Below are 25,743 nucleotides of genomic sequence, written 5' to 3'. Positions count from 1 at the left end.
TACTGCACAACAGGGAGCATAAGCTACTTTGCAGAGTTTGTGTTTTGCATTTGTGTGTGTTTGTTTTGTGTAATAAAATTTGCAGAAAATAACTTTAGGAATGATCGCAAACAAATCCACCACAGAAAAGATGCACCCTGGTTGCTTGGGGCAAAAGTACAGTGGTACCTCGGTTTAAGTACTTAATTTGTTCTGGAGGTCCGTTCTTAACCTGAAACTGTTCTTAACCTGAAGCACCACTTTAGCTAATGGGGCCTCCCACTGCCACCGTGCCGCCGGAGCACGATTTCTGTTCTCATCCTGAAGCAAAGTTCTTAACACGAGGTACTATTTCTGGGTTAGCGGAGTCTGTAACCTGAAGCATATGTAACCTGAAGCGTATGTAACCCAAGATACCACTGTACTACTATAGAGTTTTCAAGTACTAAAATATGACAGTAGCAGGAAAAGAAAGTGGCAGGAAGAAATGGCAGTTCTTTGAACCCCAGGAATTCCTATTGCCTGGTGTCCAAGCAGCTCACTTATCAATTACAGGTTTGACTTACTGACAAGTAGAAGCAGCCAGATTGACTCATTTCAAATAAATTGCTTAGATAGGGTACCTGCATGCTTTGCTTCATAGCCTTGTTTTCAGGAGGGCTAGACACCTTCTTTAAAAAACATTTGAACCCCAAAAGTTCAGTGTCTGGGGTCTCTGCCAATGAAGGCATTTACAGGCACCGTGGCATCTATGGGCACTGTACTGATGACTCCAATTTAATGTTTCAGTCATCAGTCTTTTAAATTTTATTGCTATTGCTGTGCTAGGCATCATGCAGATTGCAAATCAAAGCAGGCAAGTTCCTACCAATATTTCATATTATAACAAAATAAGATGACAAGCTGGGGGATGGGAATGGGAAAAGAAAATTTAAAGTATCATCAACATAAACAGAAAATTATTGCATTTGTCAGACAGCAACAAAGTGCTGATTTACATGTATTAAAAATGCTGTCAACAGCAGAAAGAAACAGCTGTGAGTAGGGAGGGAAGAGCAGGAATAGAGAGGAGTTAGTGCATGTAATGGTTAAGAAGTAAAGATTCAATCTGTGTTAAGTGCAAGATTGAATAGGCAGCCAATGTGAAGTATAGGAAAGGGGAGAGAGATTATCATTGCAAGACCTGGGAAAGGTTGGCAATGCTCCAGAATTAACAAATCAAAGGCTGAAGGTGAGAAAATGGAAAACTTGCCCAAAATACAAAAATCAATGTGTGAAATTAAGCCTGACCTGGAGTTTGGCAGTATTCTCAGAAAAAAAACCTGAATAAATCTTAGAAATATTATAAGGAAACCACAAGATTTAGCACTAGAATGAATCTGACCAGGAAAAGACAATGTTGAACCTAAAATAAGAGGAAAGCTAGAAGGTGAAGAGAAACATTGCCAATATCCTTAGAAAGTGAGACATTAGAATTAGGTGAAATAAATAGTAATTCTGTCAGTAGTCTATTGCTCAAGTTCATACAGAATGGCCAGGCTATGATTTGGCTGTCAAAACCTTGATGTCAGCTTGCAGGCTCCCTCCCTCCCAAGTCGATTTGCAAAATATAGTTTGTCAGCTTTGATCTCATGTGACATCCAAATTGCCAAACCATGCTTATGGCTATTACTCTGCCTACAGAAGTGCCACACAGATGAAAATCAAAACCGGACAGACTAGATCTAACACATGCTTTGGCAAAATATTACAGGAAACAGAGTAAAATACAGGGATAAGCACCTGAGGTAACTTGAGAAGATTTGGTAAGAATTCCAAAATAATAATTGAAATTGGGGGAGAGTGAAGGGGAAATAGGAGATGGAAGTCTCTGAAGCAGGGAATTAAAAACATAAACTTTGAAGAAAGCGGGTGGCGCTTGTTGAAATCTCTGCTACGACCGAGCTGATAAAGCTCATCCTCCGACGATAATTAATGGCCTGAGCCTTTGATCAGGCTCCAAGCACGCTTCCCCATTCAGCAGTGTCCAGCACGCAGGGAAGGATGAGAAACATGGGCTACATTGCTAAGAGTTTTATTCCTAACTACGCAGACAGAAAACACATCCTCTCTCTGTGAAAGGCAGAGAGCAACTGAAACAAAGGAACAGGAAACAGTAACATCATATCCATCTCCTGTCTTCCATGAGACTTCCAACAGTCTGGAATGTGTGGAATGCAAAACAGAGTCTTGTGACTCCAAAGCTCTGCACAGTGGCAACACACAGAAACTAACAGCGCTGTGGTCTAAACCACAGAGCCTAGGGCTTGCCAATCGGAAGGTCGGCGGCTCGAATCCCTGCGATGGGGTTAGCTCCTGTTGTTCTGTCCCTGCTCCTGCCAACCTAGCAGTTCGAAAGGATGAAGTGCAAGTAGAGAAATAGGTACCGCTCTGGCGGGAAGGTAAATCCCATTTCCGTTCGCTGCTCTGGTTCATCAGAAGCGGCTTAGTCATGCTGGCCACATAACCTGGAAGCTGTCTGTGGACAAACGCCGGCTCCCTCGGCCTATAGAGCGAGATGAGTGCACAACCCCAGAGTCGTCCATGACTGGACCAAACAGTTAGGGGTACCTTTACCTTTACTTTGAAGAAAAAGCAGAAGCATAAACTCTAGAAGAAAAAAAATAGATTGCTCAATGAGAGCAAGGACAGAAAGAAAATCAGCATAGGAAAGAGAGGTACCATAGACTTTTGGTTGCCTTGGAGCAGAATTGGAGATACCTTAAGCTAGTAGTTTGTCTAAGATGAAGGTAAAACATGATGGAGAGCCAAACAGTAAAGAGATTTAAAAATACCTCAGCTACCTAAACACCTGAGTAGGCTTGTCTGAACAAAAATGTTTTTAGCAGACACTGAAAAGTTTTTATACCAGAGGAGCATGTGTTCACATTGCAAAGCAAGGTTTGCTTTGCAATTCAGACATGAGGATGTAAAGTGGACATGCTTGAAAGTGATTGGTGCAAATGCCAATGGATAACTACTTGCACCTTAGCTATAGGAAGAAGGACTTAGGAAAAACAGAAGGATATATCAGGATTTTTATTTCTAAGTTGAAAACAGCCCCATCATGAACAGAAGGGGGCGGGGTTTGCTCACAGAACCTTTGAAGCAATGCCAGAATACACTATTTGTTGTATTGATTATAATACCCCTGTTTGTTTTTACAGTCTACTTTTTGGGTTTTGTAACTGGAAATAAGGCAATAACACGTGACCAAAATGTTCAGCTCGAATTTTGCAGCCTTTTCCCAATTTTCTTTCATTTTTAAACTTTGCGATCATGGGCGTTAGCTACCTAAACAAATTTAAAATAGTGCCTCTTTACAAAGTACCTCAAGGTTAGAGGAAATGTTGAACTGGGAGAGCTATCTACTGTGTGGCATTCCATTCATTCACACATATATCCATCTATCCGGGTTCATTCATTTAGTGTGAATGAACCAACCAGATTTGTTGAGCTTTCTGCAAAATAGCTTCTCTTCTTCGCTGTGCTGCCTGCAGCCTCTAGTGCACGGCCACTACGCTACAGAGGTGCTGGAACTCAGTTCCAGTGACTTCCGGCTTGAAAGAAGCCCTGCATCTATCCATCCATCCTGCTCTTCTTAGATGAGCAAAGCTGCTTATGAAAATAATAATAAAATACATATATCTGTTTAAATGGCTTTATGATCCAGAGCTAAGCATGCCAAAGGATTGGCAGAAACAGACTTCCCTTGTCCTGCTTCTCTCCCCCAGAACTTCCTCCCAAGAGCTAGAACTAAAGAATGGGGAACCCTGTTATTCTTTGGTGAGGAGGGCTGGAGAGGAATGGGGATTTCTCAAAAATTAGGAGGCGATGCTTTGTGTGAGAAGCTGCCTCATCAAGGATCCCTGCCATACTCACACCATTCTGTAAGGCCCCCTGACCCTTGAAAGAAGCTTTTTTCGGAGATTGAGGAGCTAGCAGCAGGAGGAAAAGTCAAGTTCTGTCAGCTGCGTTTGGCATGCTTATCTCTGGATCCAGCCCTGTGAACTTAAGGTAATCAATTGGTGTGTCATGTTTTGCTAATGTCTTGAGATTTTTTTCTTTAAAATATAAAGCCATACAGTAGTGAAATGAATAACGAAGATGCATATTTAAAATGCACTGTTTTTCTTGCTGATAATTCAAAACTCTGGACTCTCAGTAATACAGCTGTAAGTATAAGGATCTGAATGATATAAAGGCATCAAGGTTCTTTCTCCCTGCTCTTCTGTTTCCCAGTCTGCCAATAAGAAGCCTCGAAAGACTCCAGCAGAAAAATTCCGTTCTGAAACTGGAATAAGAGGAACAGGTCGAGGAAGAGCTAATGGTCACCCCCAGCAAAATGGAGAAGGGGAACCTGTCACTTTGTTTGAGGTGGTGAAGTTGGGCAAAAGTGCTATGCAGGTAAAATTATGGGTGCCCGTTGAAGGCTCTGTTAAATTTTAAAAACTAGATTCAGAACCCTAGTACATTTCCAGAAACATTTTCTGGTAGTTGGCACCACAAAGTACTTGAAGGAACAGCTGGGTAAATTCCCAGTAAGGAAATGTATTGACCAAGTACAACTATTGTGGCTTTATGCAGAAGGGTGGCATGGGGTTATCTTGATTATATGGGAATATGGAATCTTAATTAGTAATGAGTTTTAAAGGTATTCTTAAGAGATGATTCCTTTTTGTTACCAGATTACTGGTTGTAAATGAGTATTTGTAACTTACTATTGTTAATATTCTATTGAGTCCCCCCAAGTATGTATTTATATCTTAAATAAATAACAAATTCTGTGATTGTTTGCATTCACTGATGTTCTTAAATAATTATTTCAAGCAATTAAAAAAAGTTGGTTGTGAAGGACTTTTTTGTATTCCAAACCAAATTAAAATGTACCGTGGGGTAGTTAAATGCCCCTCAACAAGCCCATGTTATCTAAGTCTATTTCCTTAGATGTAGTTTTTGTTTGAAAACACCCATGGGACTTTTTAAGGAATCCCAGTTCATTCTGTTGGCTGGCACAAAAAAGTACCCCAAACACAGGAATTAGTATGAAATTTCAGGGAATACTTGTTGTCTCAACCGTTTTTTTAAATTGTATGAGAAAAAGGCAACGTGCAGTGGTAAATGGCTGAACTTCGGGGATGTTATTTACTACTGTGTAGGTGACTGTATTGTGGGTTTACATATGTGTAGACCAGATTTTAGAAAAAAAATCATTGGATGAAACTATCAACATTTTGAGAGTACAGTAGAGGTGGGGTAGTAATTGCTAAGGTACACAGCAACTGAGGGCTAGTGTACACAGTCTTCCTAAGGAAAAGAGCAGCTGAATATACGTTTGAAGCAGCTGTGCAGACGTATCAAAATTAATAGGTGGGCATGCCACATTCGGAGAGATACTATTAGGCCATAATATACTTTCATTAACTTATCGAAAATGCTCATCCGCCAAATAATGGGAAAGCTTTTAAATTTGACACTTGTACTCAAAATACTGTGTGCACAGAAGTAGAAAAATTGGAAAAGATGCTAAAAAAATAGTTGCTCTAAATATGAGCTACAGTTTTAGTATATGTGTGTTGAAGCAGACACACTGAGATATGGTTTTGATCGCTAGGTTGTCTCTGTGTGATGGAAGGAAGTCTAAGGGTGTTATCCAACCCAGTCATTCTCAGAGCAGACACATCAATGACTTAAGTTGGATATCATCAAAATACTTACTGAAATAAGATTGCTTCCTCTTTTTTCTTTTTTTTTTCTTTGAGTTACTGCTGACAAATTAGAACTATTCCTCACATTAGTTCTGCATGCATATTATTTTTATTGTAATTCTCTGAAGGCTGATCTAAATGAAGTTAACTGGATTTCTGGTGTACACTCAAATTTATACCCCTCCCCCAAGAGTTGACTAGGGATAAATGTGACCTTTGAACTGAGAGAGTTAGCCCTCTTCCCCTCTTACAAAAGGTTCTGTTTATACAAACTTGGGATGTCATGATAAACCACCAGGATTTATTTGCACTTTTTGAAGAAAACAACGAAAAGTTTTTTAAATAAAAAGTTCTGATATGAATATCTGAATTCTATTTTATTGACAGTCTGTAGTGGATGACTGGATTGAATCATATAAACAAGATAGGGACATAGCACTTCTGGATTTAATCAACTTCTTCATCCAGTGTTCAGGATGCCGAGGTAAGGATAAGTGATAAGAGTTTTATAAAACTGTTCTAAATCTGTATAACTCATCATCCAATGTGTTTCTTGAATGGGGAATATAATATGTGGTGTGTTACCTAAAACCTGGATAGATAACTTGTATATTGTGTATTCATGTGTTTTCCTGTATGACCATATCTATACAGAGAATGGTAATAACGAAGCAAGAGTTTTGAAAGAATAATCAAGCTTAGGTATTAAATCTTAGGTACCTGGTAAATATATAAGAGCTTTATTTAACTAGAACTGAGCTGCCATATTTTGTAATGTTCTTTCTCCATAGTTAGGAAACTTGTTCTTCAAAGTTAAAGAACCAATGTATTTTAAAGAGCATGGAAAAGAATATGGAATGAAGTGTTTTCATATTTGTGGTTATGCCGCCAAAGGTACACCACCACTGCACAAGAGAAGTATTAGCAGATTAGTGGCAACCCAGAGATTGTCAAATGCTTTAAAAAAACACCCTTTAGTAAAACCCAACAACAGGGGTAATAATAATAACAATAATAATGTCCTTTAAGAGGTCAATGACATGAAATCTTGTGTGAGCAAGAGTTGTGAGGAAACTGACGTTTTGGTGGAAAGAAAGGAAAAAGTGGCACATAAGATATAAAAATGTCACACTAGAACTATTTCATTGTCTAGATATGCCATTTTCTGGTCTGTACTGAGAAGCTATTTTAAAATGTCCCCAGGGAAGGAACAGAGAGCTTTTAATGCAAGATTTTAATGTAGCTAGGACTGAACCCAGTCCTCCGTATTCCCAAATGGGCTACTGAGGGTTGACCCTGCTCAGTGGGCAAACTACTGAAACTACTGAGTGACTTGGGGGCGGGGAAGGAAAACTAGAATAATGAGGATGGAATGGCTGGGAAGCTAAACAGAAGCACTTCAACGTTGCAAGAGTTTTGTGGCAAAATAACTTTTGTTGTTGTTAATTACTATTCATTCATATGACAGACAAATCAGCATATTTAGATAACTCTGATGTAACCAAAGAGGGTCAGGAGCTTTTCCAGAGTCCCAACATTAAAGGTTTTTTTAATCTGCATTTCAAAGTCAAAAGAGAATAACAGTCCCTTGTAGTTTAATTATTATCCTGAGAATGTGCATCCACGTGCATTATAAACAATTCACTCTTGGAACATACAATTTTCTGGAAGGTTTCTGGTATTTTTCTTTTTCCCCATTTACAACGTCTTGTAATTTTACGAGTGATGGTTTTATTAGTTCGTGTGTTTTGTCCTCTTCTTCCCTCCCCTCCTTAGCACATTAGCTGAGTTTGTCATGCTGCTTCACATGCCAATAAAACCAGGTTTTATGGCATACTATATTTTGAACAATGTAGATTTAAATCAATTTAATTTAGAAGCTTCAGAATTCTCAGCCATATTAGCTGAGCTAAAATTATCTGGGTGAAGCTAGGGCTGTAACAATCTGCCTGCTTTATTAAGTCTTTTTGTTGTTTTCGTTTTGTGTTTTAAACTGCCTGGCCCCTTTTTAGAAGTAAAGGAAAATACAGTTATCCCAGGATTGTTCTATTTTGTTGAATTATATGACTGAAAGCATACTGAATAAGATCCAGTATGAAGGGCGGGGGGAATCATAATTAAATCTATATATCATTCTATAAACTAATCTTAAATCTAGGCCATTATCTTTTGGCTAGTATTCTCTGATAGTTTCTGATTCCAGTGTCTGGTAAAGGGACACCCCTGTATCTGCAAGACTTGGAATTAATTCTTTTGCTTTGCTGGAAATCAATGAATAATTGTTTGATTATTGATCCTATTATTGCTTTTCTATTATCGATAGCTGTTCTTGCTACTAATATTTGAACATTAATAATTGCCCTGTATTATTTAAAAACAAAATAATACAATTTTACCTAGGACAGTTAGTCACTTTTATGGTTCTCCAAGTTATGTAGCACTAATACAGACTTGGAAAGAGAAAAATTACATAGAATTTGACTTCTTAGAAGCCAGACACTTAACTCACAGCTAATTTAATATAACCAAGCTCATGTTCAGAGAAAGGTCATTGCAAGACTGCATTTTACCCAGACAAAACCATTTTTGTAAGGAATATGGTAACTTTTAAAACATTTTATTAAGAAATCCCAGTGGAATAAGACACGAGCAAACACCTGAAACCAGATAAAGCTAATAACTGAGGATATGAAAACATGATGGCTGTCACATGATTTTATACCCATTATAGTATACTTACTTTGCTTAAGGGTAAGCACTGTGGTGGTTGGTCTGTGTGGTTTTCTATGTGATGTTCATACATTACTGATTGGTTTTTGAGACTAGCACATGTTGGACATAGAGAAAAGCCTGCAGAAGGGAATTGGCAGAAACTGACTTTGCTGTTTCTCCTTCTCCAACTCCTGTTGAATGGAGTGAGTTGTGGTGTAGGGGGGAAGGGGGATTCCTCTCTCCCTCAAATCAGTCACAGGTAACTTCCATGAGGAAGGGGCAGGGAATATTTGCTTCTTCTAGCCCCCTATTGCAAATCTCTGCAAAATCCGCTGTCCCAGATGGGCTCAAACCCAGGGAGTGTAAAATGCAATTTGTTTGTTCAGAGGGGACTCTGGGATTGCCAATACTGTATAAGCAAAGCAACAATCTTCTGTGTGCTTGATAATTCTATCTTTAAATTTATCCTCCACAGTTCCTGTTCTGTCAAGGTAACCAGAACTTACGAATGTTTACAAATATGAGTTGAGATTCTAGTCCTAGTGTCTTTCGCTGGTAAATATAGAATGCTGGGCAGATTGCCAGGCTATAAATAGTGATCACCAAGTCAAAGGAGAATATGTAAATGGAGGACTAGGCAAACCAGAAAAGCAAAACAAATTTTAAAAAGCCTCACAAAATGATGGTGATAATTTTTTTAGTAAGCTTTTTATTAAAGATTTTTCATAATTCAGTCAGATAAAATAAACTAATAAAAACAGAAACCAAAACAGAGACAAAGAGAAAAAGAAATCACCAAAGGAAGACTGAACGAAAGAAAGGGGGAAAATAAAAAGGACTTCCAATTTTCCATCTCTCAGTTACATAAAAGAAATCATTCAAAATATTAACGAGTGACATCCAACTGATCTATTTTCTGTTAGGCAATATTTTCCAAATCTTTCAACCCAGATGTCTTAAAGATTAATTCATTTCCTGTTTTACACAAAAAGTCCAAAAGGGGTTCTCTAATTATTGTTATTAATAAATCTAACTTTTCTCTAATCAAACATATCAGCTTTGTCTTCAATAACTTCAACAACCATTCCTCCGTATTAAACAATAATAAGTCCTTCCATCTTTATTTCTAAATTCTTTTCTTACTTTATATTCATTGGCACCCGGTACCATATCTTCCATTCCCATTTCCTGCTGTATTTGCTATGGTTTTCCATTTAGATTTTTTTTAAAATGTCCTTTTCATTTACACTTCTTCCATTCTTTTTCTTTTCCAAGAAAAGCGCCAGAGGTTTGGTAGGTTTCCCCCCTAAATTCACTCCAAGATGTACACAGAGTCCTTTATCTCTACCAGCTCAGAATGTCTCTAGATTTCTCCATCCATCCATGGCTTCATCAATAAGATTAAACTCTAAGCAGACAAAATGTGAGAGCCTATCAAGAAAGTTCAGCATTTATAGTTGCTCATTTTGCTTTTGTGTGCACTTCTTTGTGCTCAAAGTCGTCGTCCCCCCATTTATTCTAATTAGGGCTGTGTCTTGAGCAGTGGTAGCATCCATTTCCAGGTTCTTCCAGTTAAGAGGTTTAATGTTTGTCCAAATACGCACATACTGGGGAAAATTTGGGACTGCTTGCATGAAGAAAATGCCTTGTGATTGTTACTTGACCATTTCCTTTCTTTATATTATGGCAGCTTTTGATGCTGTAGAAATCTGGTTGGCTCTTTTCGATCTGTAAAAGCTAAATTAGTGCATTTGGACAGACATTTGTACTGGAACATCACTTGGGTATATTTTTCTACACATGTAACTTCAAAAACCCTGATACTAAACTTTCTGTCATCATGATTGTCATCCACTGCCTGGGATGATACTCCTTGACCAGCTTCTAGGGTTCCAGCTTCCAGGGTCAAGAGAGATACATTATTGAATATGCCTTCCGTTGTAAACTGCTTTTCTCTCTGGCCCTTTAATGTGCTGCTAAGGCAGCTCCCTAAGATTTTAAGGACTTAAGTTCAGTTGCCCCTGAGTTTATTTTAATTAATATGTTCCTGAGTGCGTATTTTCTCAGGAGATTCGTGTGCTCTGCCTATGGGACTAAAGTGGTGCCAGTTCTTACTGACAAATTAAAAACTGACAAATCACTGGGCATACATCCAAGACTTCTCAAAGAACCCCAGTGTGAAATTGATGACCTTCTAACAAAAATAAGTAACATCTCTAAGATTGCTTCTATAAATGAGGACTGGAAAGTAGCCAATGAAATGTCTTTTTTAAAAAAGAAAGAAAGAAAGAAAGAAAGAAAGAAAGAAAGAAAGAAAGAAAGAAAGAAAGAAAGAAAGAAAGAAAGAAAGAAATGCAGGAGAGATTTGGAAAATTACAGGTCAATTTGCTTAATGTCTATTCTAGTAAAAACTAGTAGCAGACATTGTTAAAGATAGAATTATCAAGCACGTAGAAGATTGAGTCTTGCAGAAGCAGAACCAGCATGACTTCTGCAAGGATAAGCCCTAAGGTTTTTTGAGAGGGTTAACAAGCATATATATTGATAGAGGTGATCCAGTCACATTTCAAAAAAACTTCTGATAAAATCCCTCACCAATCTCATGAGTAAGCTCACTAGTCATGGGAAAAGAGAGGATGTTCTCTTGTGGATCAGTAATTGGTTAAGGCACATGAAGCAGAGTGATTATTATTATTATTATATTTTATATACTGCCCTATACCCAGATGTAGAGATGAGTCCTCTAAGTATCAGTATTCAGACTTGCTCTTGTTAACTTATTCATTAATGATAGAGAATTAGGAGTGAGCAGTAAGGTTGCCCAATGACACCAGATTGTTCAAGGTGATACAAAAAGTGATTTCGAGGAACTCCAAACTGGGTGAATGGGCAGTAAAATGGTAAATGCAGTTCACTGTGTGCAAATTGAGGGGATGTACATGGGGCATTTCACATATATGCCAATGAAGTCTAAACTAGTGGTGATTGACTAGGAATGAGGCTGTGGGACTGTAGTGGATACCTCAATGAAGATTTCAACCCAGTGTGCTGAGCTGTGAAAAAGGTGAATTCCATGTTGGGTTGGGGCTAATTATTATTTTCATTCCACTCCATTCACGAATCATTATTAAGCAGGATAGGAATTGAAAATAAAACTGCCAATATCATAATGCCATTATACAAATTATGGTGAGACAACACTTGGAATATTGTGTACGTTTCTCATTGTCTCACATCAAAAAGGATATGGTAGAGCTGGAAAGTGTTCAGAGAAGGCCATCAAAAATATCAAGCATTTGGAGCAGTTCTCCTGTGAGGAAAGGCTGCAAGAATTGAGGCTTTTTAGTTTAGAGAAAAAGGCAACTAAGGGAGGATATGATAGAGGTGTTAAGATTATGCATGGTTTGAAGAAAGTAGATAGGAAGAAGCTTTTCTCATACTGGAATGTGGGGGCATCCAATGAAGCTGAATGTTGGAAGATTAATGACAGTACTTCTTCACACAATGCACCTTTGAAATATGCTCCCACGAGATACAGTGATGGCCACCAACTTGAACTTAAAAGAGGACTAAGCAAATTCATGGAGGATAAGGTTATCAGTGGACCATAGCAATGAGGGATATGTTCTGTTTTCACTATTGGAGGAAGGCTGCTTCTCAATACCAGTTACTGGGGAGAGTACTATTGCATCCAGGTCTTGCTTGAGGACTTCCCATAGCCATGTGGTTGGCCACTGTAAGAGCATTAGGTTTGGCCTGATCTAACAGGGCTTTTCTTTGGTTCTTAAACATTAAAACATCAACATTTTAAATCAAGAAGCTTCAAATAGAATATTAGAACTGCAGCAGTTTAAAACAGATTCAGAGTAATCAAATATTAGTTTAAAAGCAGCTTTGAATAAGGAGGTCTTTAAGTCTGGTTCAAAACCATCCTGATGACAGGCCCTTAATCAGGGTATCTGGAGGCAGTATTAAGGGCAAGTTTATATGGATGCAGATAATCCTTAGCATAACTTGATCTCAAGCTATTTAGAATGTTTGAAGTCCACACTAGCACTTTAAATTGGGCCTCAAAACTAACAGGTAACTAATGTAGTTGGTACAATATAGATATTATAAGCTCTGGCTTCTCGGCCCCAATAAGCATCTAGGCTTATGGCAGCCAAGTACCAGCCAAAGCTTCTTTAAAGGCAGACCCACATAGAGCAGATTAAAGTAGTCTAGTGTAATCAGGCTGTTTCATAAGCTTCAGTATTCTTAGAAGAGGAGCAGCCAATCCTCAGAAACAGATGCAGTCCTCTCTTACTGTTTCACTGGTGAAAGGCTGCACTTCTATTTCCTATTACACTCAAGTTTTATTGCTGGCTACCAGACATAATCAGTACAATGGGATTTGATGTGGCTCCTCATTTGCCGTAACGTTCTTTAATAGGTAGTTCAGAATATCAAGATATGCAATATAGGAAATCTCTTAAGTAGAGTAAAATATGTATGTTATGCTTATTCATTTTATTACAGGCACTGTAAGGATTGAGATGTTTAGGAACATGCAGAATGCAGAAATAATCAGGAAAATGACGGAAGAATTTGATGAGGTATAGTATTAAACATTCTGAAATATTTTGAGCTGTGGGTAAAAGTGTGCTAAGAGTTCTCCAGGATAGGACCGGATTCAACAAGTCCTGCTGACACAATGTGGTTCTCCTTCCCCTACAACCACCACCCCAGTTGCCTGGTGGTGATGGTTAGAAGACACACACACCCAGAACAGTGTGCAGGTGAAGGAAAGGGGAGACAAGCAGAAATGATTTCGCTGTTGGAGCAGTCTCCCTAGCACTACTATGAGTACAGAGTTTTATTCTGATATTAAATGGCTTCTGTTGTGTCTACCCTCCAAGCTCCAGATTGAGAGGGCACACAGAGAGTGTTTTCTGTAGATGATATCAGGCACAGGTAAGTATTGAGGTTCCAAACCTTGTAGAGCTTCATAGACCCAAACCCAGAACGTTGAATTGGGTGCAAAAATAAATGGGAAACCAGTGCAGGTAAAATAGGTCAGTGTGAAGTGTTCGTAACACCGTGTCCCAATTAACATTCTTGCTAGATTTTGCATCAGCTGAAGTTGCTAGATCATCTTCAAAGGCACCCCCCCCACACACACAGTATTGCAGGAACTAAAAAATGGAGATTGCCAGAGCATGGATCACTGCAGTCAGGTTATCCACTTCAAAATAGGATTGCAGCTAGGATACCAGCCTTAGTAAAAGGTACTTTCTGCCACTATCACTACTTGAGCCTCTAAGGATAATGGTGGATCAAAGAGCACCCAAGTTGTGGCTGGTGCTCATTGGGATTGATAGAGCAGAAGGCAGGGAGACCAGCAGTAGGTGGAGTCAGAGCCAATGACAGGAAGAGCCAACTTATTTTAATTCTAATTTTGTCTTGTCTCAAGCATCCTCCCTGTTGAAAGTTTTCTAATCCAGAAACCTTTGTTTTTGTCTTGATACAATGTGAGTGAAATGTCCTCTTTCCCCTTAAAATAGATTTCTTACACATAGCATTCTCTCAGTATAGTAGTTGTATGTAAAAGGTGAGACTGCTGAAATCTAAACTTGTGTTAAATACTGTATGTGCATTTTGTCTTCCTTCAGGACAGTGGTGATTACCCACTTACGATGCCTGGGCCACAGTGGAAAAAATTTCGATCAAATTTTTGTGAATTCATAGGAGTTCTAATACGACAATGTCAGTACAGCATCATTTATGATGAATATATGATGGACACAGTGATCTCACTTCTGACTGGTTTGTCAGATTCACAGGTCCGAGCTTTTAGGCATACCAGTACACTTGCTGGTAGGTACATCTTAAAGGAAAGTATAATACTCCTATGCATAAGAAGCTAACTTATCATTTTATGTATATGAAGCTAATTATGTTTTGTTTGGGAGCGCAGAGATGAAAGGCAGATATAAGCACTTTAAATCAATAATAAAAGACTGTAAACATAATGAAGACAGTATGAGCTGGTCATTTATTAGCAGTTGTTTTCTACATTCAGTTTGAGCCACTGACTTTCTTCAGTGACTATGGGAGAAAGGAAATGGCAGGGACAACACTGAGGTGGGAGAAAAACTTGTTCTATGACCAGACATTGCCCCATTTCTACTATGTGCTCAATTACAGGTCCTTTGCTTTACTGGACAATTTACTACCGCTTGGAGATTGAGGTGGAGTTTGAATGTAATAACAAAGAGTGTTTTGGGGGCATATGCCTCAGACTCCCACACCCATTACTTACTCTTCAGACAGAGGCAGGAGATTAGAAGATTCTGTTTCTTTATCAGTAAACCGTAGTTTGCCATTACCCACAAACCAGGATCCCAAATGGTTTGAGCAAACCAGTTTAACATGTTTGGTTGCATCCTCAAGCTATGGTTTGTCACTAAGTAAAGTATGCATTTCTAGACTCTTTTTCTACATGAAGGAAAGGGGGGATGGAGCACATGGACTCAAGTGGATACCTTTTTCTTCCTTATAACCACCAGCAATTAATTCAGCCATAGATTTTGAAATTTAGGAGCTATTTGTCTAAAATGTAAAACAGGTCTGCTATTGTCTATGAACAGAAGGGCAGATATATATATATATTGGGTAGATTTCACCTACAATTCTTTGATGACATTGAAAGAAGTCTTTGAGTGGAGACTGAAAGAAGCTATATATGGTAGTCTTGGTTTTTATTTTTGAAAAATTAAGTTATTTTAAGCATGGAAACCAAGCAAAGACAAGCAATTTCCATCTGGTTTCAGGGATTAAATTAGCTGTCCTTTTTATTGCACATTATTTCTAGCTATGAAGCTTATGACTGCTCTTGTGAATGTTGCCTTAAACCTGAGTATTCATCAGGATAATACACAGAGGCAGTATGAAGCTGAGAGAAACAAAATGATTGGTAAAAGAGCCAATGAAAGACTGGAGCTTCTCCTTCAGAAACGAAAAGAGGTAAGTCAATAGACCAACACTGTTCTCCTTGTGTAGAATGTTTCCCAGAAAGCTAGTTGAAGAAGTTTTATTATATTAAAATCCTCTGAAAAGGATTCCATGCACAGAAAGGAGAAAAATCATTGCAATGGGTTAGACTTGTGAGGAAGTATCTGACACATTTGCATTGTTTCAAGAATTCATATGAGCAGTGCATGTAAGTTATCAGCATGGAACACCAAATTAATTTTTCCATACATCCTGTTCATTTGGCAGAACGCTTGAATGAACTATTGAATAGTAACAGAACAAATGGTTTTTTAATCAGCTCACCAATTAGCACTGAGTGGGAACAGTTCATTTTTTAATGCCGTGGACAAGAAATAGAAATTACACTCACATGCTCCCTTCTCGGCTGTTAGGCTGACCTAGTCCTCTCAAGGGAGCAAACAAGATAACTTAAGGAGCAGACACAAGACTACCAGCAGGAAAGAAGCAGGGAGCTTTCAGACAGCCCTTGCAGCTCTTGTTTGAATTGAGCAGGATTTAACCTTCACTTATCAGCTGATGAGCAGAAATTAGACCCTGCTGCCTTGGCTGTGCCCGTGAGCTGGAGGTTCCTCATTCCTGATATATAGCTTGGGTCATATCAGTGTTCAAGAGATCAGCTAGGATATAATAGGAGCACTGATCCAGTTCAACAGGAAAGTCTCCAGGGAAATATTGGGAAACCAGATTCAGAAGTCTACTATGATAAACTAATTTAATAGGTCCTCCCATTTCTGCAGAGCTTAGAGACTGCTTCTACCATAACCTTAAGCATGTAGTGATTTGAACATAACAGAGGAGCCACCTGATTTCTCCCACTCACAAATCATCCTCCTCTTACCCGGAATAGAAGACAGAGTCACGAATATGATCTACCACGTGCTTCAGGCCAGATGTTATTTAAATTAGGCCCATTATTTACAGGTTTCATTAGACAAGGGGGTCCCCGGTTCAGATATTCAGAAAAAGAATAAATCTAGGAACCAATTTTCTATTGGAAATGATTATGTTATTAATTTGAAATTAATAGGTAACCTTAATTTGCATTTCAGCTGCAAGAAAATCAGGATGAAATTGAAAATATGATGAATTCTATTTTCAAGGGTATATTTGTCCATAGATATCGGTAAGTGGAGCAAGTGCATTTTAGATGTAGGTAGTCGTAAAAGATGTTAAGTTTCCATTTTTGCTTAAAATTTATGAATGCATTCTACAGTAAAAAAAGAAGACTATAATTTCAGTTATGCACACACAGGCTTAGCTATAATGGGATTTGGAGACTAAGGGATCAGACCAAAGGCTTCATGGAAAAGTTACCTTTTGAAAAGTAAGAAATGGCAGTATTGAAGTCTTAGGGGAGACAGTTTTCAGCATGAAGAGCAGCAAGGGTGAAAGGGCTGAGTGATTTTAGGGGCAAAATTGTGAGATTAGAGAGGGTTAACATTGTGCAGAATGATGAAAAATTACTCTCTCTATATATATGTACACACACAGAGAAGAAGCAGGGAGACAAATTATTTTCTCGCCTTTTTCACAGTGATGCTATTGCTGAGATTAGAGCTGTTTGTATTGAAGAAATCGGAGTATGGATGAAAATGTACAGTGATGCCTTCCTGAATGATAGTTATTTAAAATATGTTGGTTGGACGCTTCATGACAGAGTAAGTTTTACATGCACTAACATAGATCTCCAGAAGCAAGCTCTTTTCATGTGCTGTGTTCTCGTTTAAATGCAAAAGAAAATTCTGCATTCTTCATATTTCTTTCTAGTGATATTGTTAAATTATATTCAATTGTACCTGGTTTTCCTGATTTATTTATGTGTAACATTATTCATAAGTGTCTTCATATTACTTTTCCTCATCTCTTGAAAAGCTGTGAAGCCCTGTTATGGTCAGCATGAAAGAAGCTACTTAAAATGAAATACATATATTTATGTAGAATCTTCATAATTGTCAGAAAGAATAGTGATAGTGATGAAATTTATGTTTTAATTTAGGCTAGTTCAAATTTTCCCCTTATGACTGGTTCTACTAACTTATATGGATCAGTTTTCACAACTGTGAAGTAATGGAAGTTGTTAAGTATTAACCTGTTAAAGAAAAATCAGTAGTGCCAGACTGAAGACATTATGTGTTGTCTTGGTTTATAGTCTGCAGTTCATTAGCACAGTTCTTTATATCTGGTATTAGAGCAGCAATCCCCCCCAAAACTGGCAGTGCTTCTGAAAAATTAAACTGAGGCTCTTGCCAACATACATATTCTGTCTGCATTATTGGCCAGCAACATTATCCTGTTGGCTGATAATCATGTTCTGACAACCTGAGGATGTTGATCTATGTTTGAAACTAGATTATAGGCAGCAGCCACTTTAGGCATGTCAGATATGTGCATGACCACACACACATGCATCACACTGAACCTGGAAGTGACTCAAAAACGTCACAAAGAGGGGCGGGGGCAGAACAGGTGTTTGCAGGCTTTTGCAATGGTGTTTCAAATACACGTGATGTCTCATAAATGTGCAGTACCTTGGAACGTAACCCTATGTAAATTGGGAGTTGCGTAGTGACAGAACAAAGTTTTGAATACCAGGTTGATTAGTCATACCGCCTTCCTTACAGTGCTCAAGCACCCATGCCCTGAGCTGGTTGTAGCAGGATAATTCAAATGATACTGGTGGTCTGTTATTTAAGGTGTAGATCTTCCAGCAGCCCCCTGTTGATCCCCTTTAATCTGGAAGCAGTAAAGAATGTAATCTGGAAGCAGTAAAGGAGCAGTTGGCTCCTTACCTTTCTCGCCCTGACCTAGCCACTGTGATCCACGCGACGGTCACCTCCAGACTGGATTATTGTAACTCGCTCTATGTGCGACTGCCCTTGAGACTGACCCAGAAACTCCAGCGGGTGCAGAATGCTGCGGCGAGACTCCTTACGGGGTCCTCGCTGTGGGATCACATTCAACCAGTGCTATACCAGCTGCACTGGCTCCCGGTGGAGTACAGGATCAGGTTTAAGGTGCTGGTTTTAACCTTTAAAGCCCATTACGGCCTAGAACCCTCGTACCTACAGGAGCGCCTCTCCTGGTATGTCCCACAGAGGACCTTACGGTCTTCAAACAAAAACATCTTGGAGGTCCTGGGCCACAGAGAGGGTAGGCTGGCCTCAACCAGAACCAGAGCTTTTTTGGCCGTGGCCCCAATCTGGTGGAACGCTCTGTCACAAGAGACTAGGGCTCTGCGGGACTTGACATATTTCCGCAGGGCCGGCAAGACAGAGCTATTCCACCAGGCCTTTGGCCAGGGCACAGCCTGACCCCCTCCTTTGGCAATCCTCACAGAACTCTAGCCCAATGGTTGCCATTAATTTGATGTGAACTGATTTTATAACGAACTGATTTTAGAATGTTGTATCATTTTACTGTTGTTAGCTGCTCTGAGCCTGGCTTTGGCTGGGGAGGGCGGGATATAAATAACATTTTTTTATTATTTTTTATTATTATTTCTGTGGTTACTCAGATGTATCCAAAGTTAACTGTTTCGCTGCCTTTGTTGTATGAAAATATCTGGAACTAAGTTGCACTGTTGCTGTAGTTGCTGTTGCCCGCTTTACCTTTGCCCCTTATATTAAAATGATGGCTATGGCTGTCGTCGGCATGGTATCAACTGACAGACTTGCCGTTCTGATTCTTCTCGATGGCCGCAGTTGCCGCAGTCTGTCTTAAAATGTGGACGGAGGGGGCCAAGCTTTCTCTGTATTTCAGCTGTAATCAAAAGCTTGAATATTGTTCTTGGGAAAATATTGTAGTTTGAATTAATATATAATAACAGTTTTTCTGATGGTACATATTTGTTTCAGTTAGAGAACATGGCATTTCAATTTTTAAAAAGAGCAGTAATCATAGCAATAATGATGTCAATGCCAATAGTGCTGCTGAGGGAAGCAATACCTCAGGAAGGCAAGATTTAGGAATGGTATGTGATACCCAAGCTGTTGAAAAGATACTGCACAGTTCCAAATAAAAGAATTACCCTTCCAGTCCTTGTTAGTGTATAATATTGGATTGCTTTTAATAGTTACTTTTGGAGAGATTTATACACCACACTTCAATAAAATCTCCAGGGCAGCAGGAATTTATATATTTTGCCAATCCAATTATTCTGGGAGGAAATTAATTTGTTTGTAATGAAATCTGTTATCTTAGTGGATAGATGTGATTTTAGTGTTGTAAGTCATCCCAAGACTTGGTGGAAAGATGACTAATATAGAAAATAAGTTTACAATTTTCTATATCATTAATGTTTAAAAATTTCATTCTATAAGTATTATATGAAATGAATGGTTAGGTCTTTAGTGCATGGTTTTTTTGAGAATTTGATATACTTTTAATATTTTTGAATATGTTTTTATTTAGCAAGGCGAGGTGAGGTTGAAGTGTCTGAAAGCTTTGCAGAGTTTGTACACCAACAGAGAGTTGTTCCCCAAATTGGAGCTATTTACGAATAGATTTAAGGTAAGTGTGACAAAAGTTAACCTTCTTCAAAGCCAAGTACAAACAAAATGTATCATGAAGCCTACATTTGTATAAATTGTTCTGGTTGCTGAGATGAGCATTTTTGAGCACTATAAGACAACTGGCCTTTTAAAGTTTAAAATCTCATATGGAGCGTACATGACATAGTGTGTTACAGTCCAAACTTGGTACTTTATTACTCCCCCCCCCCCCAAAAAAAAAATTGTTTGTAATAAATTCCATTGGCTTATGAACAGGAACTTGCTATGGTCCACATGCCCTAGCAGGGCCCAGTAGAGTTTATATCTTGCCTAGCAGTCACCATACTCAACATCCACTTCATACAAACTGATGTATGACTTTTCTGTTCAATTTTTTGTACCCCATTGCATGCAATACTTTTGATATATAGCTTTCTGAGGATGCTTTCATGTTGTTCCTACAGTGTTTTGAGGGGAAACAGCTTGTCATGTTTTACAGAAAAGTTTGCCTGTTAAGACTATTTAAATGTCTTCAGCTGTTTCTTCTGAATTCATGTGTGTTCCGTCTTTCTCAGGATCGCATTGTATCAATGACACTTGATAAGGAATATGATGTTGCTGTAGAAGCCATTCGATTAGTCACATTAATACTTCAGTAAGTATGTTTTAAAGAAATACAATTCCCATTTGCCAACAATATATTATACTTGCATTTTGTGATATAAAATAGTGCATTGTCTAAATAATAAGAATAAGAATTTTACACACTGATGCTCCACTATAGCTATTTTTGTATTACAGTAATCCTCAAATTTTAGTTATTTATATTGCATAAAATGCTCTTTGAGTATCTCTGCCCAAAATGTTCAAGGCAACAGGCTCACCCTGTTTGTGAAAAGAGATCATACAAATGAGAGCGTACCTGATGCAGTTCCATCAGTTTTCCATGCTGTGTTTGACATTAAATTACTTACTTAGGGAGCATAATAAGTTTAATTGCTGGGATCATTTCTGCACATCGGCAGGTACAATTCTCTCCTTTTCTGATGCTTAGCAATTAATTAAAGCACCTTCCTCAGGCTACAGCTTAGGCCTTGTTCATACATGGATGTACTTGATAATTTTAAGGGATGTTTTGCATTTGTAAGAGTCACTACAGATAGCAGTGTTATGTCCTCTCAGATGAAATACTTCTCAGTGGAGAACATTCATGCCGTCAGCTGCAAGGCATTTCTGTATTTATACCAGTTGATTGCTTAGTGCCTTTGTAATCAGTGCCTGCAGGATACTCGCCTGAGTTAATTAGCTACTTTCAGTTAAATTCTACATCACTTTGAGTATAAAGAATGCTGTCTTCAGGGGAGCCATGTCTGCTTAGGAAAGCCAGCACCTGTTCTGTAAAAGTACTTTGAGGCAATAGGCTGTGTCCAGAGAACTGAAATGGCAGTCCCAAAGGCTGCTAATGTACGAAGGAAGTAACTTTCACTGATTCCCTTCCCAGTGCGGCCCCTTGAAGCCCTAGAAAATCTGTTCCCTAGATTCACCTGGACACTCATACACCTGGTGTATTCTATAAAACTAATTTTTACATGGAAAATAATTGTTGGTTTTAAAATTGCATGGTGTATTTAAGCATCCCATGTCATTCATGTTAAATACCTTGGTTGAATTTTGAATAAGACCTAGTTAGGTTTTCGTATATTATCTGTTCCAAATGTAATTTTAGGTAGATAATAAAGCTGTAGCTGATTAGTTTGATTCAGGAGGTATGTTTTGTTTTGTTTTGTTCCAGTGGAAGTGAAGAAGCTTTGTCCAATGAAGACTGTGAGAATGTTTATCATTTGGTGTATTCTGCACATCGGCCTGTTGCAGTTGCAGCAGGGGAATTCCTTCACAAAAAGTAAGCAAGCCTATCTAATTTGCCTGAAGAAAATAGCAAAATATTGAGGAGAATCTAGAGAACTACCATTAAAGGCATGATGCTTAAATGACTAAATTACTTTTATGCTACTTGCTTTTAGGTTATTTTTAAAAGTTCTTTTCTATAAGACTTTATTTTAACAGAAAAGTGGCCCAAAATGTTATTTGTAAAACTGAGCCAGAATATGAAAAGTACTATCTTCTGTTTCTAGACTGTTTAGTCGGCATGATCCTCAAGCAGAAGAAGCACTAGCCAAAAGGAGAGGACGGAACAGTCCAAATGGGAATCTTATTAGAATGCTCGTTCTTTTCTTTCTTGAAAGCGAGGTAAAATCATGCTTTAAATTCCTTAAATTTTGCAGTCTCTTTCTTTACAAAAAATGTGTCTAATAAACTTGTTAGTTTCCAAAAGTATTCTGAGTCTCTTGCTTATTTAGTTCTGGCACTAAGATATTCTGACTTTGTTCCCACCTCGTGTTAAGCTACGAATATTGTTGAACTATGGTTTAATGTGCACTATCAGCATTCTAGAAGAGACAGCTTCCTCACTACAACTTTTTTCTCCTTCAATTTTTAAAAAATTATCGCCCCTGCATAATTTTGTGCAACTGAAGGCTGAAAGCTTGCTCATTGCATTATACATATATATTAATAAAGGTGCTATTCTATTATGTTGTTCTAATGAGCCAGCACAGCTACCTGTTTTTGATCTGCTAAGTAAAAATAATTTTGAAACTGAACATACTGTTTCAATAACATCATAGTCCCTTTTATAGTATACCGTGGCTAATATAAGAATGGCTAATTCATTTTTGTCTTCATAATTGCACTAAATTTAATTTTTGTTTAATTTATCACAGAAGCAAATGTTTTCTTCAATCAGAAAGTGTTTCTCACAGATTGCTGAAATCACATCCATCAGTTTATGAAAATGTAATACATAATACATGACTGTCATTCTGCCACATGATTTCTACGAATTAACTGAAGCAAAAAAATTAATACATTAATTCATAACAGTCAGGCATCCTTAGTGCCTCACAAGACCCAAGCACAGGGCTTTTACAAGCAGTGCTATCAGACTCCCTATTCGCCAGCCATGTTGCATCAGCTGCAGCAGGGTAGGATTATAATGTCCATATTCTTAATTATTGCACCACTTACATTCTTATAGAGTACTACTGACAGATATTGATTGGTATATGTGTCTGAGAGACCTTCTGGTCAATTATTATTCGTTATTTCTAGTTGCATGAACACGCAGCTTACTTGGTGGACAGTTTATGGGAGAGCTCCCAAGAATTGTTAAAAGACTGGGAATGCATGACAGAATTGCTGCTGGAAGAACCTGTCCAAGGTGAAGAAGGTACGTATCACATTGCTTTTATGAAATCAGCATAACGTAGCCTGCTCTCTTCCATTTTGGGGCTCTGGAAAAATGAACACAAGTTGACAGTTGCCAATAGTCAGCAGATTGCTATATTTTTACTGCAGTAAAAGTTAGAATTAGAATTTATCTTTATTTTTAAATACTGTACTGTCAAGTCTGACTAAGTGCAAGAACCTTGTTTTCTGTATTGTGAAATGGCTTGTAGCCTTCTGGGATCTTGAGAAGAAGAATAACAATTTATCAAATCATATCCCACCCCTCTAATGTAAACACATCCCTTGGAATGACTTAAAAGACAGGGTTGGCAGTTTAAAATAATTAAAAACATTGTTTTTCTCTGAAAAAACAGTACTGTAATGCAGGGTGGTCCAATTTTTCATACCAAGTGGGCTGCAAGAGTAATTTGACATAGAATCTGAGGGCTGCACACTGCCTTGTCGTATGGGGGTGGGGGAGAGATTGACGCCAAGCTTATTTATTGTAGTTCCTTCCAGTCCTTGTTAAGATAATCACTCACTCAACCATAGCTGCTGCCACTAGGACAACATATGCCACTGTGGTGCTTTTAGAGGTGTGTAAAGCAGTTACCTGGACTCCTCCCAGTACTTTCACTAGGCATTAAAAAATCAATGCCTATTCTTCAGTTGAAGTAGCATTTGGTAAAAGTGCCCTTCTTCAGCAGTTTTCCTTTCACAGTCATATATCCCACCTTCATTAGGGCACTGTTATACTTCCCAACTAGATAACCTTCACCAGTAATGAGAAGGTTACATTGGTACTGATCTGAAAGGTGGTTTTCCATTGCCGTTTTCCATTGTAGAAGGACATCAGGACTTTACTCTAGTTTTTGGCTGCAAAATTCACTTTTCAGTTAGGATAAGTGTTCTGTATTTTTCACGTACTGCTAGCTATGCTCTTAGCCAGGCATAGGCAAACCCGGCCCTCCAGATGTTGCCCTCCAGATGTTTTGAGACTACAATTCCCATCATCTGGTCCTGTTAGCTAGGGATGATGGGAGTTGTAGTCCCAAAACATCTGGAGGGCCGAGTTTGCCTATGCCTGCTCTTGGCTATATTTTTTCTTAGAGATATAGGTATTTTTTCTCTTTAGACATTGGTGTATCATTCCTAAATGAACTTTTCAGATTTGGTGAGTAGATAAACTGAATTATGGAAGCTGCCTGCTTCCCTACTTCCCTCAAGTTCTGTTACTACTTTCAACTACTAAGCGGAGCCATTTCCCAACCTAATGACCTTCTATAGGCAATGGAGAGCCACCTTTCAGATGAATACCAATGGACTGGAAAAACATCAAAGAGTGAACTAATCAGTTGTAAAATGCTCATGATGTTAAACAAAGATTCTGGGTTGTTGATTCTTTCATAGACTAATTGTCTGCATTTCATCAGCCCACTTTTAAATTCTTGTTATCTCTTTAGCGATGTCTGATCGGCAGGAAAGTGCACTTATAGAGCTGATGGTATGTACCATTCGACAAGCTGCAGAAGCACATCCTCCAGTGGGCAGGGGAACTGGGAAGAGGGTAAGTTATATTATTTTTCACTAAGCTCTTTTGTTCAGCCAAGTTATATTTATTTTATCAACATGCAGTAACTCCCCATTAGAGAACCAATAATTCAAAAACACGTGTTGAGAAATAGCATTTGAATAAAGACTATTAACACTTAAAATAGTACGTCATTGTCCTTTTACAAGGAAGCTCTTGTGACATGCCAGTTGTTAGGATTGATTTCCATTGACCAATGACAATTCAGCATTGTTTCTCTTCAGAATTCCCAGGGAGATTAATGACAGGAGAATCCTGGGGGATTTGCTGGTGGCAGCAGTAGAGATGGTTGCATTGACAGAGGTCTTGCACATACTGCTGAACTATGTAACCCATAGGCCAGTATATTTGTTGGTGCAGGAGTGTAAGTGGTCAGCTATTCATTGCAGCACCAATGCACTCCAGTATGGTAGGTTTTTTTATTTATTTAAAACGGGTTTCTGTAGCTTATGTCTTTCAATTCCAACAGCAGAATCTCTCATATCTCCTGTCATGGTTTCTGATATGTGTTCACTGTCCTCCCTAATACTGGAAACAATGTAATGTGTGTGCTATGTAGGAACATCATGTTTGTGCAGCTCATAAGGAGTCTCAGCAACCCTGTTTTTTAGTGGTTTCAACTTAGACTACAACTCACCACAGACTATCTGTTGTTCTCCAGTTCCTAAGCCTACCTGCTGTGGAATAGACTGGGACATGGGGCAGTCGAGTGCAGACTGCTCCATGAAATGTGGCATCTTGTGAAGCTCACCTTGCAGGTTTTCTGGGGAGAATCCTTTGATGCTGGTCAGGAATACTCTGAATTGTGTAGGTCAGAGTTGCATTCCTCTGGTCTAGAAGAATAGATCCTAGCTTACTGAATAAATACATAATTTTGGGTTGTACTCTCAAGCATTTGTTGTGA

At 38.5% G+C, this 25,743-nt stretch overlaps 1 protein-coding gene across 1 annotated transcript in view; it reads left to right on the top strand.

The window, feature by feature from the left end:
* The window catches only part of STAG1 (STAG1 cohesin complex component), a 98,671-nt gene that overhangs the window by 50,536 nt on the left and 22,392 nt on the right, over positions 1 to 25,743 (top strand). Inside the window, exons 4-16 of the mRNA XM_081910327.1 lie at positions 4,261 to 4,425; positions 6,114 to 6,210; positions 12,957 to 13,033; positions 14,090 to 14,294; positions 15,292 to 15,443; positions 16,523 to 16,596; positions 17,008 to 17,131; positions 19,884 to 19,982; positions 20,539 to 20,618; positions 21,756 to 21,863; positions 22,096 to 22,210; positions 23,132 to 23,249; positions 24,712 to 24,815. Coding sequence (XP_081766453.1) covers positions 4,261 to 4,425; positions 6,114 to 6,210; positions 12,957 to 13,033; positions 14,090 to 14,294; positions 15,292 to 15,443; positions 16,523 to 16,596; positions 17,008 to 17,131; positions 19,884 to 19,982; positions 20,539 to 20,618; positions 21,756 to 21,863; positions 22,096 to 22,210; positions 23,132 to 23,249; positions 24,712 to 24,815 — 1,518 coding nt within the window. The remainder of the gene's footprint in view (positions 1 to 4,260; positions 4,426 to 6,113; positions 6,211 to 12,956; positions 13,034 to 14,089; positions 14,295 to 15,291; positions 15,444 to 16,522; positions 16,597 to 17,007; positions 17,132 to 19,883; positions 19,983 to 20,538; positions 20,619 to 21,755; positions 21,864 to 22,095; positions 22,211 to 23,131; positions 23,250 to 24,711; positions 24,816 to 25,743) is intronic.

This window comes from Podarcis melisellensis (genome assembly GCF_964234715.1).
Source record: "Podarcis melisellensis genome assembly, chromosome: 5".
Taxonomy (NCBI): domain Eukaryota; kingdom Metazoa; phylum Chordata; class Lepidosauria; order Squamata; family Lacertidae; genus Podarcis; species Podarcis melisellensis.
Note: the sequence above shows the minus strand (reverse complement) of the source record. Positions and strands in the feature narration are given on the sequence as shown.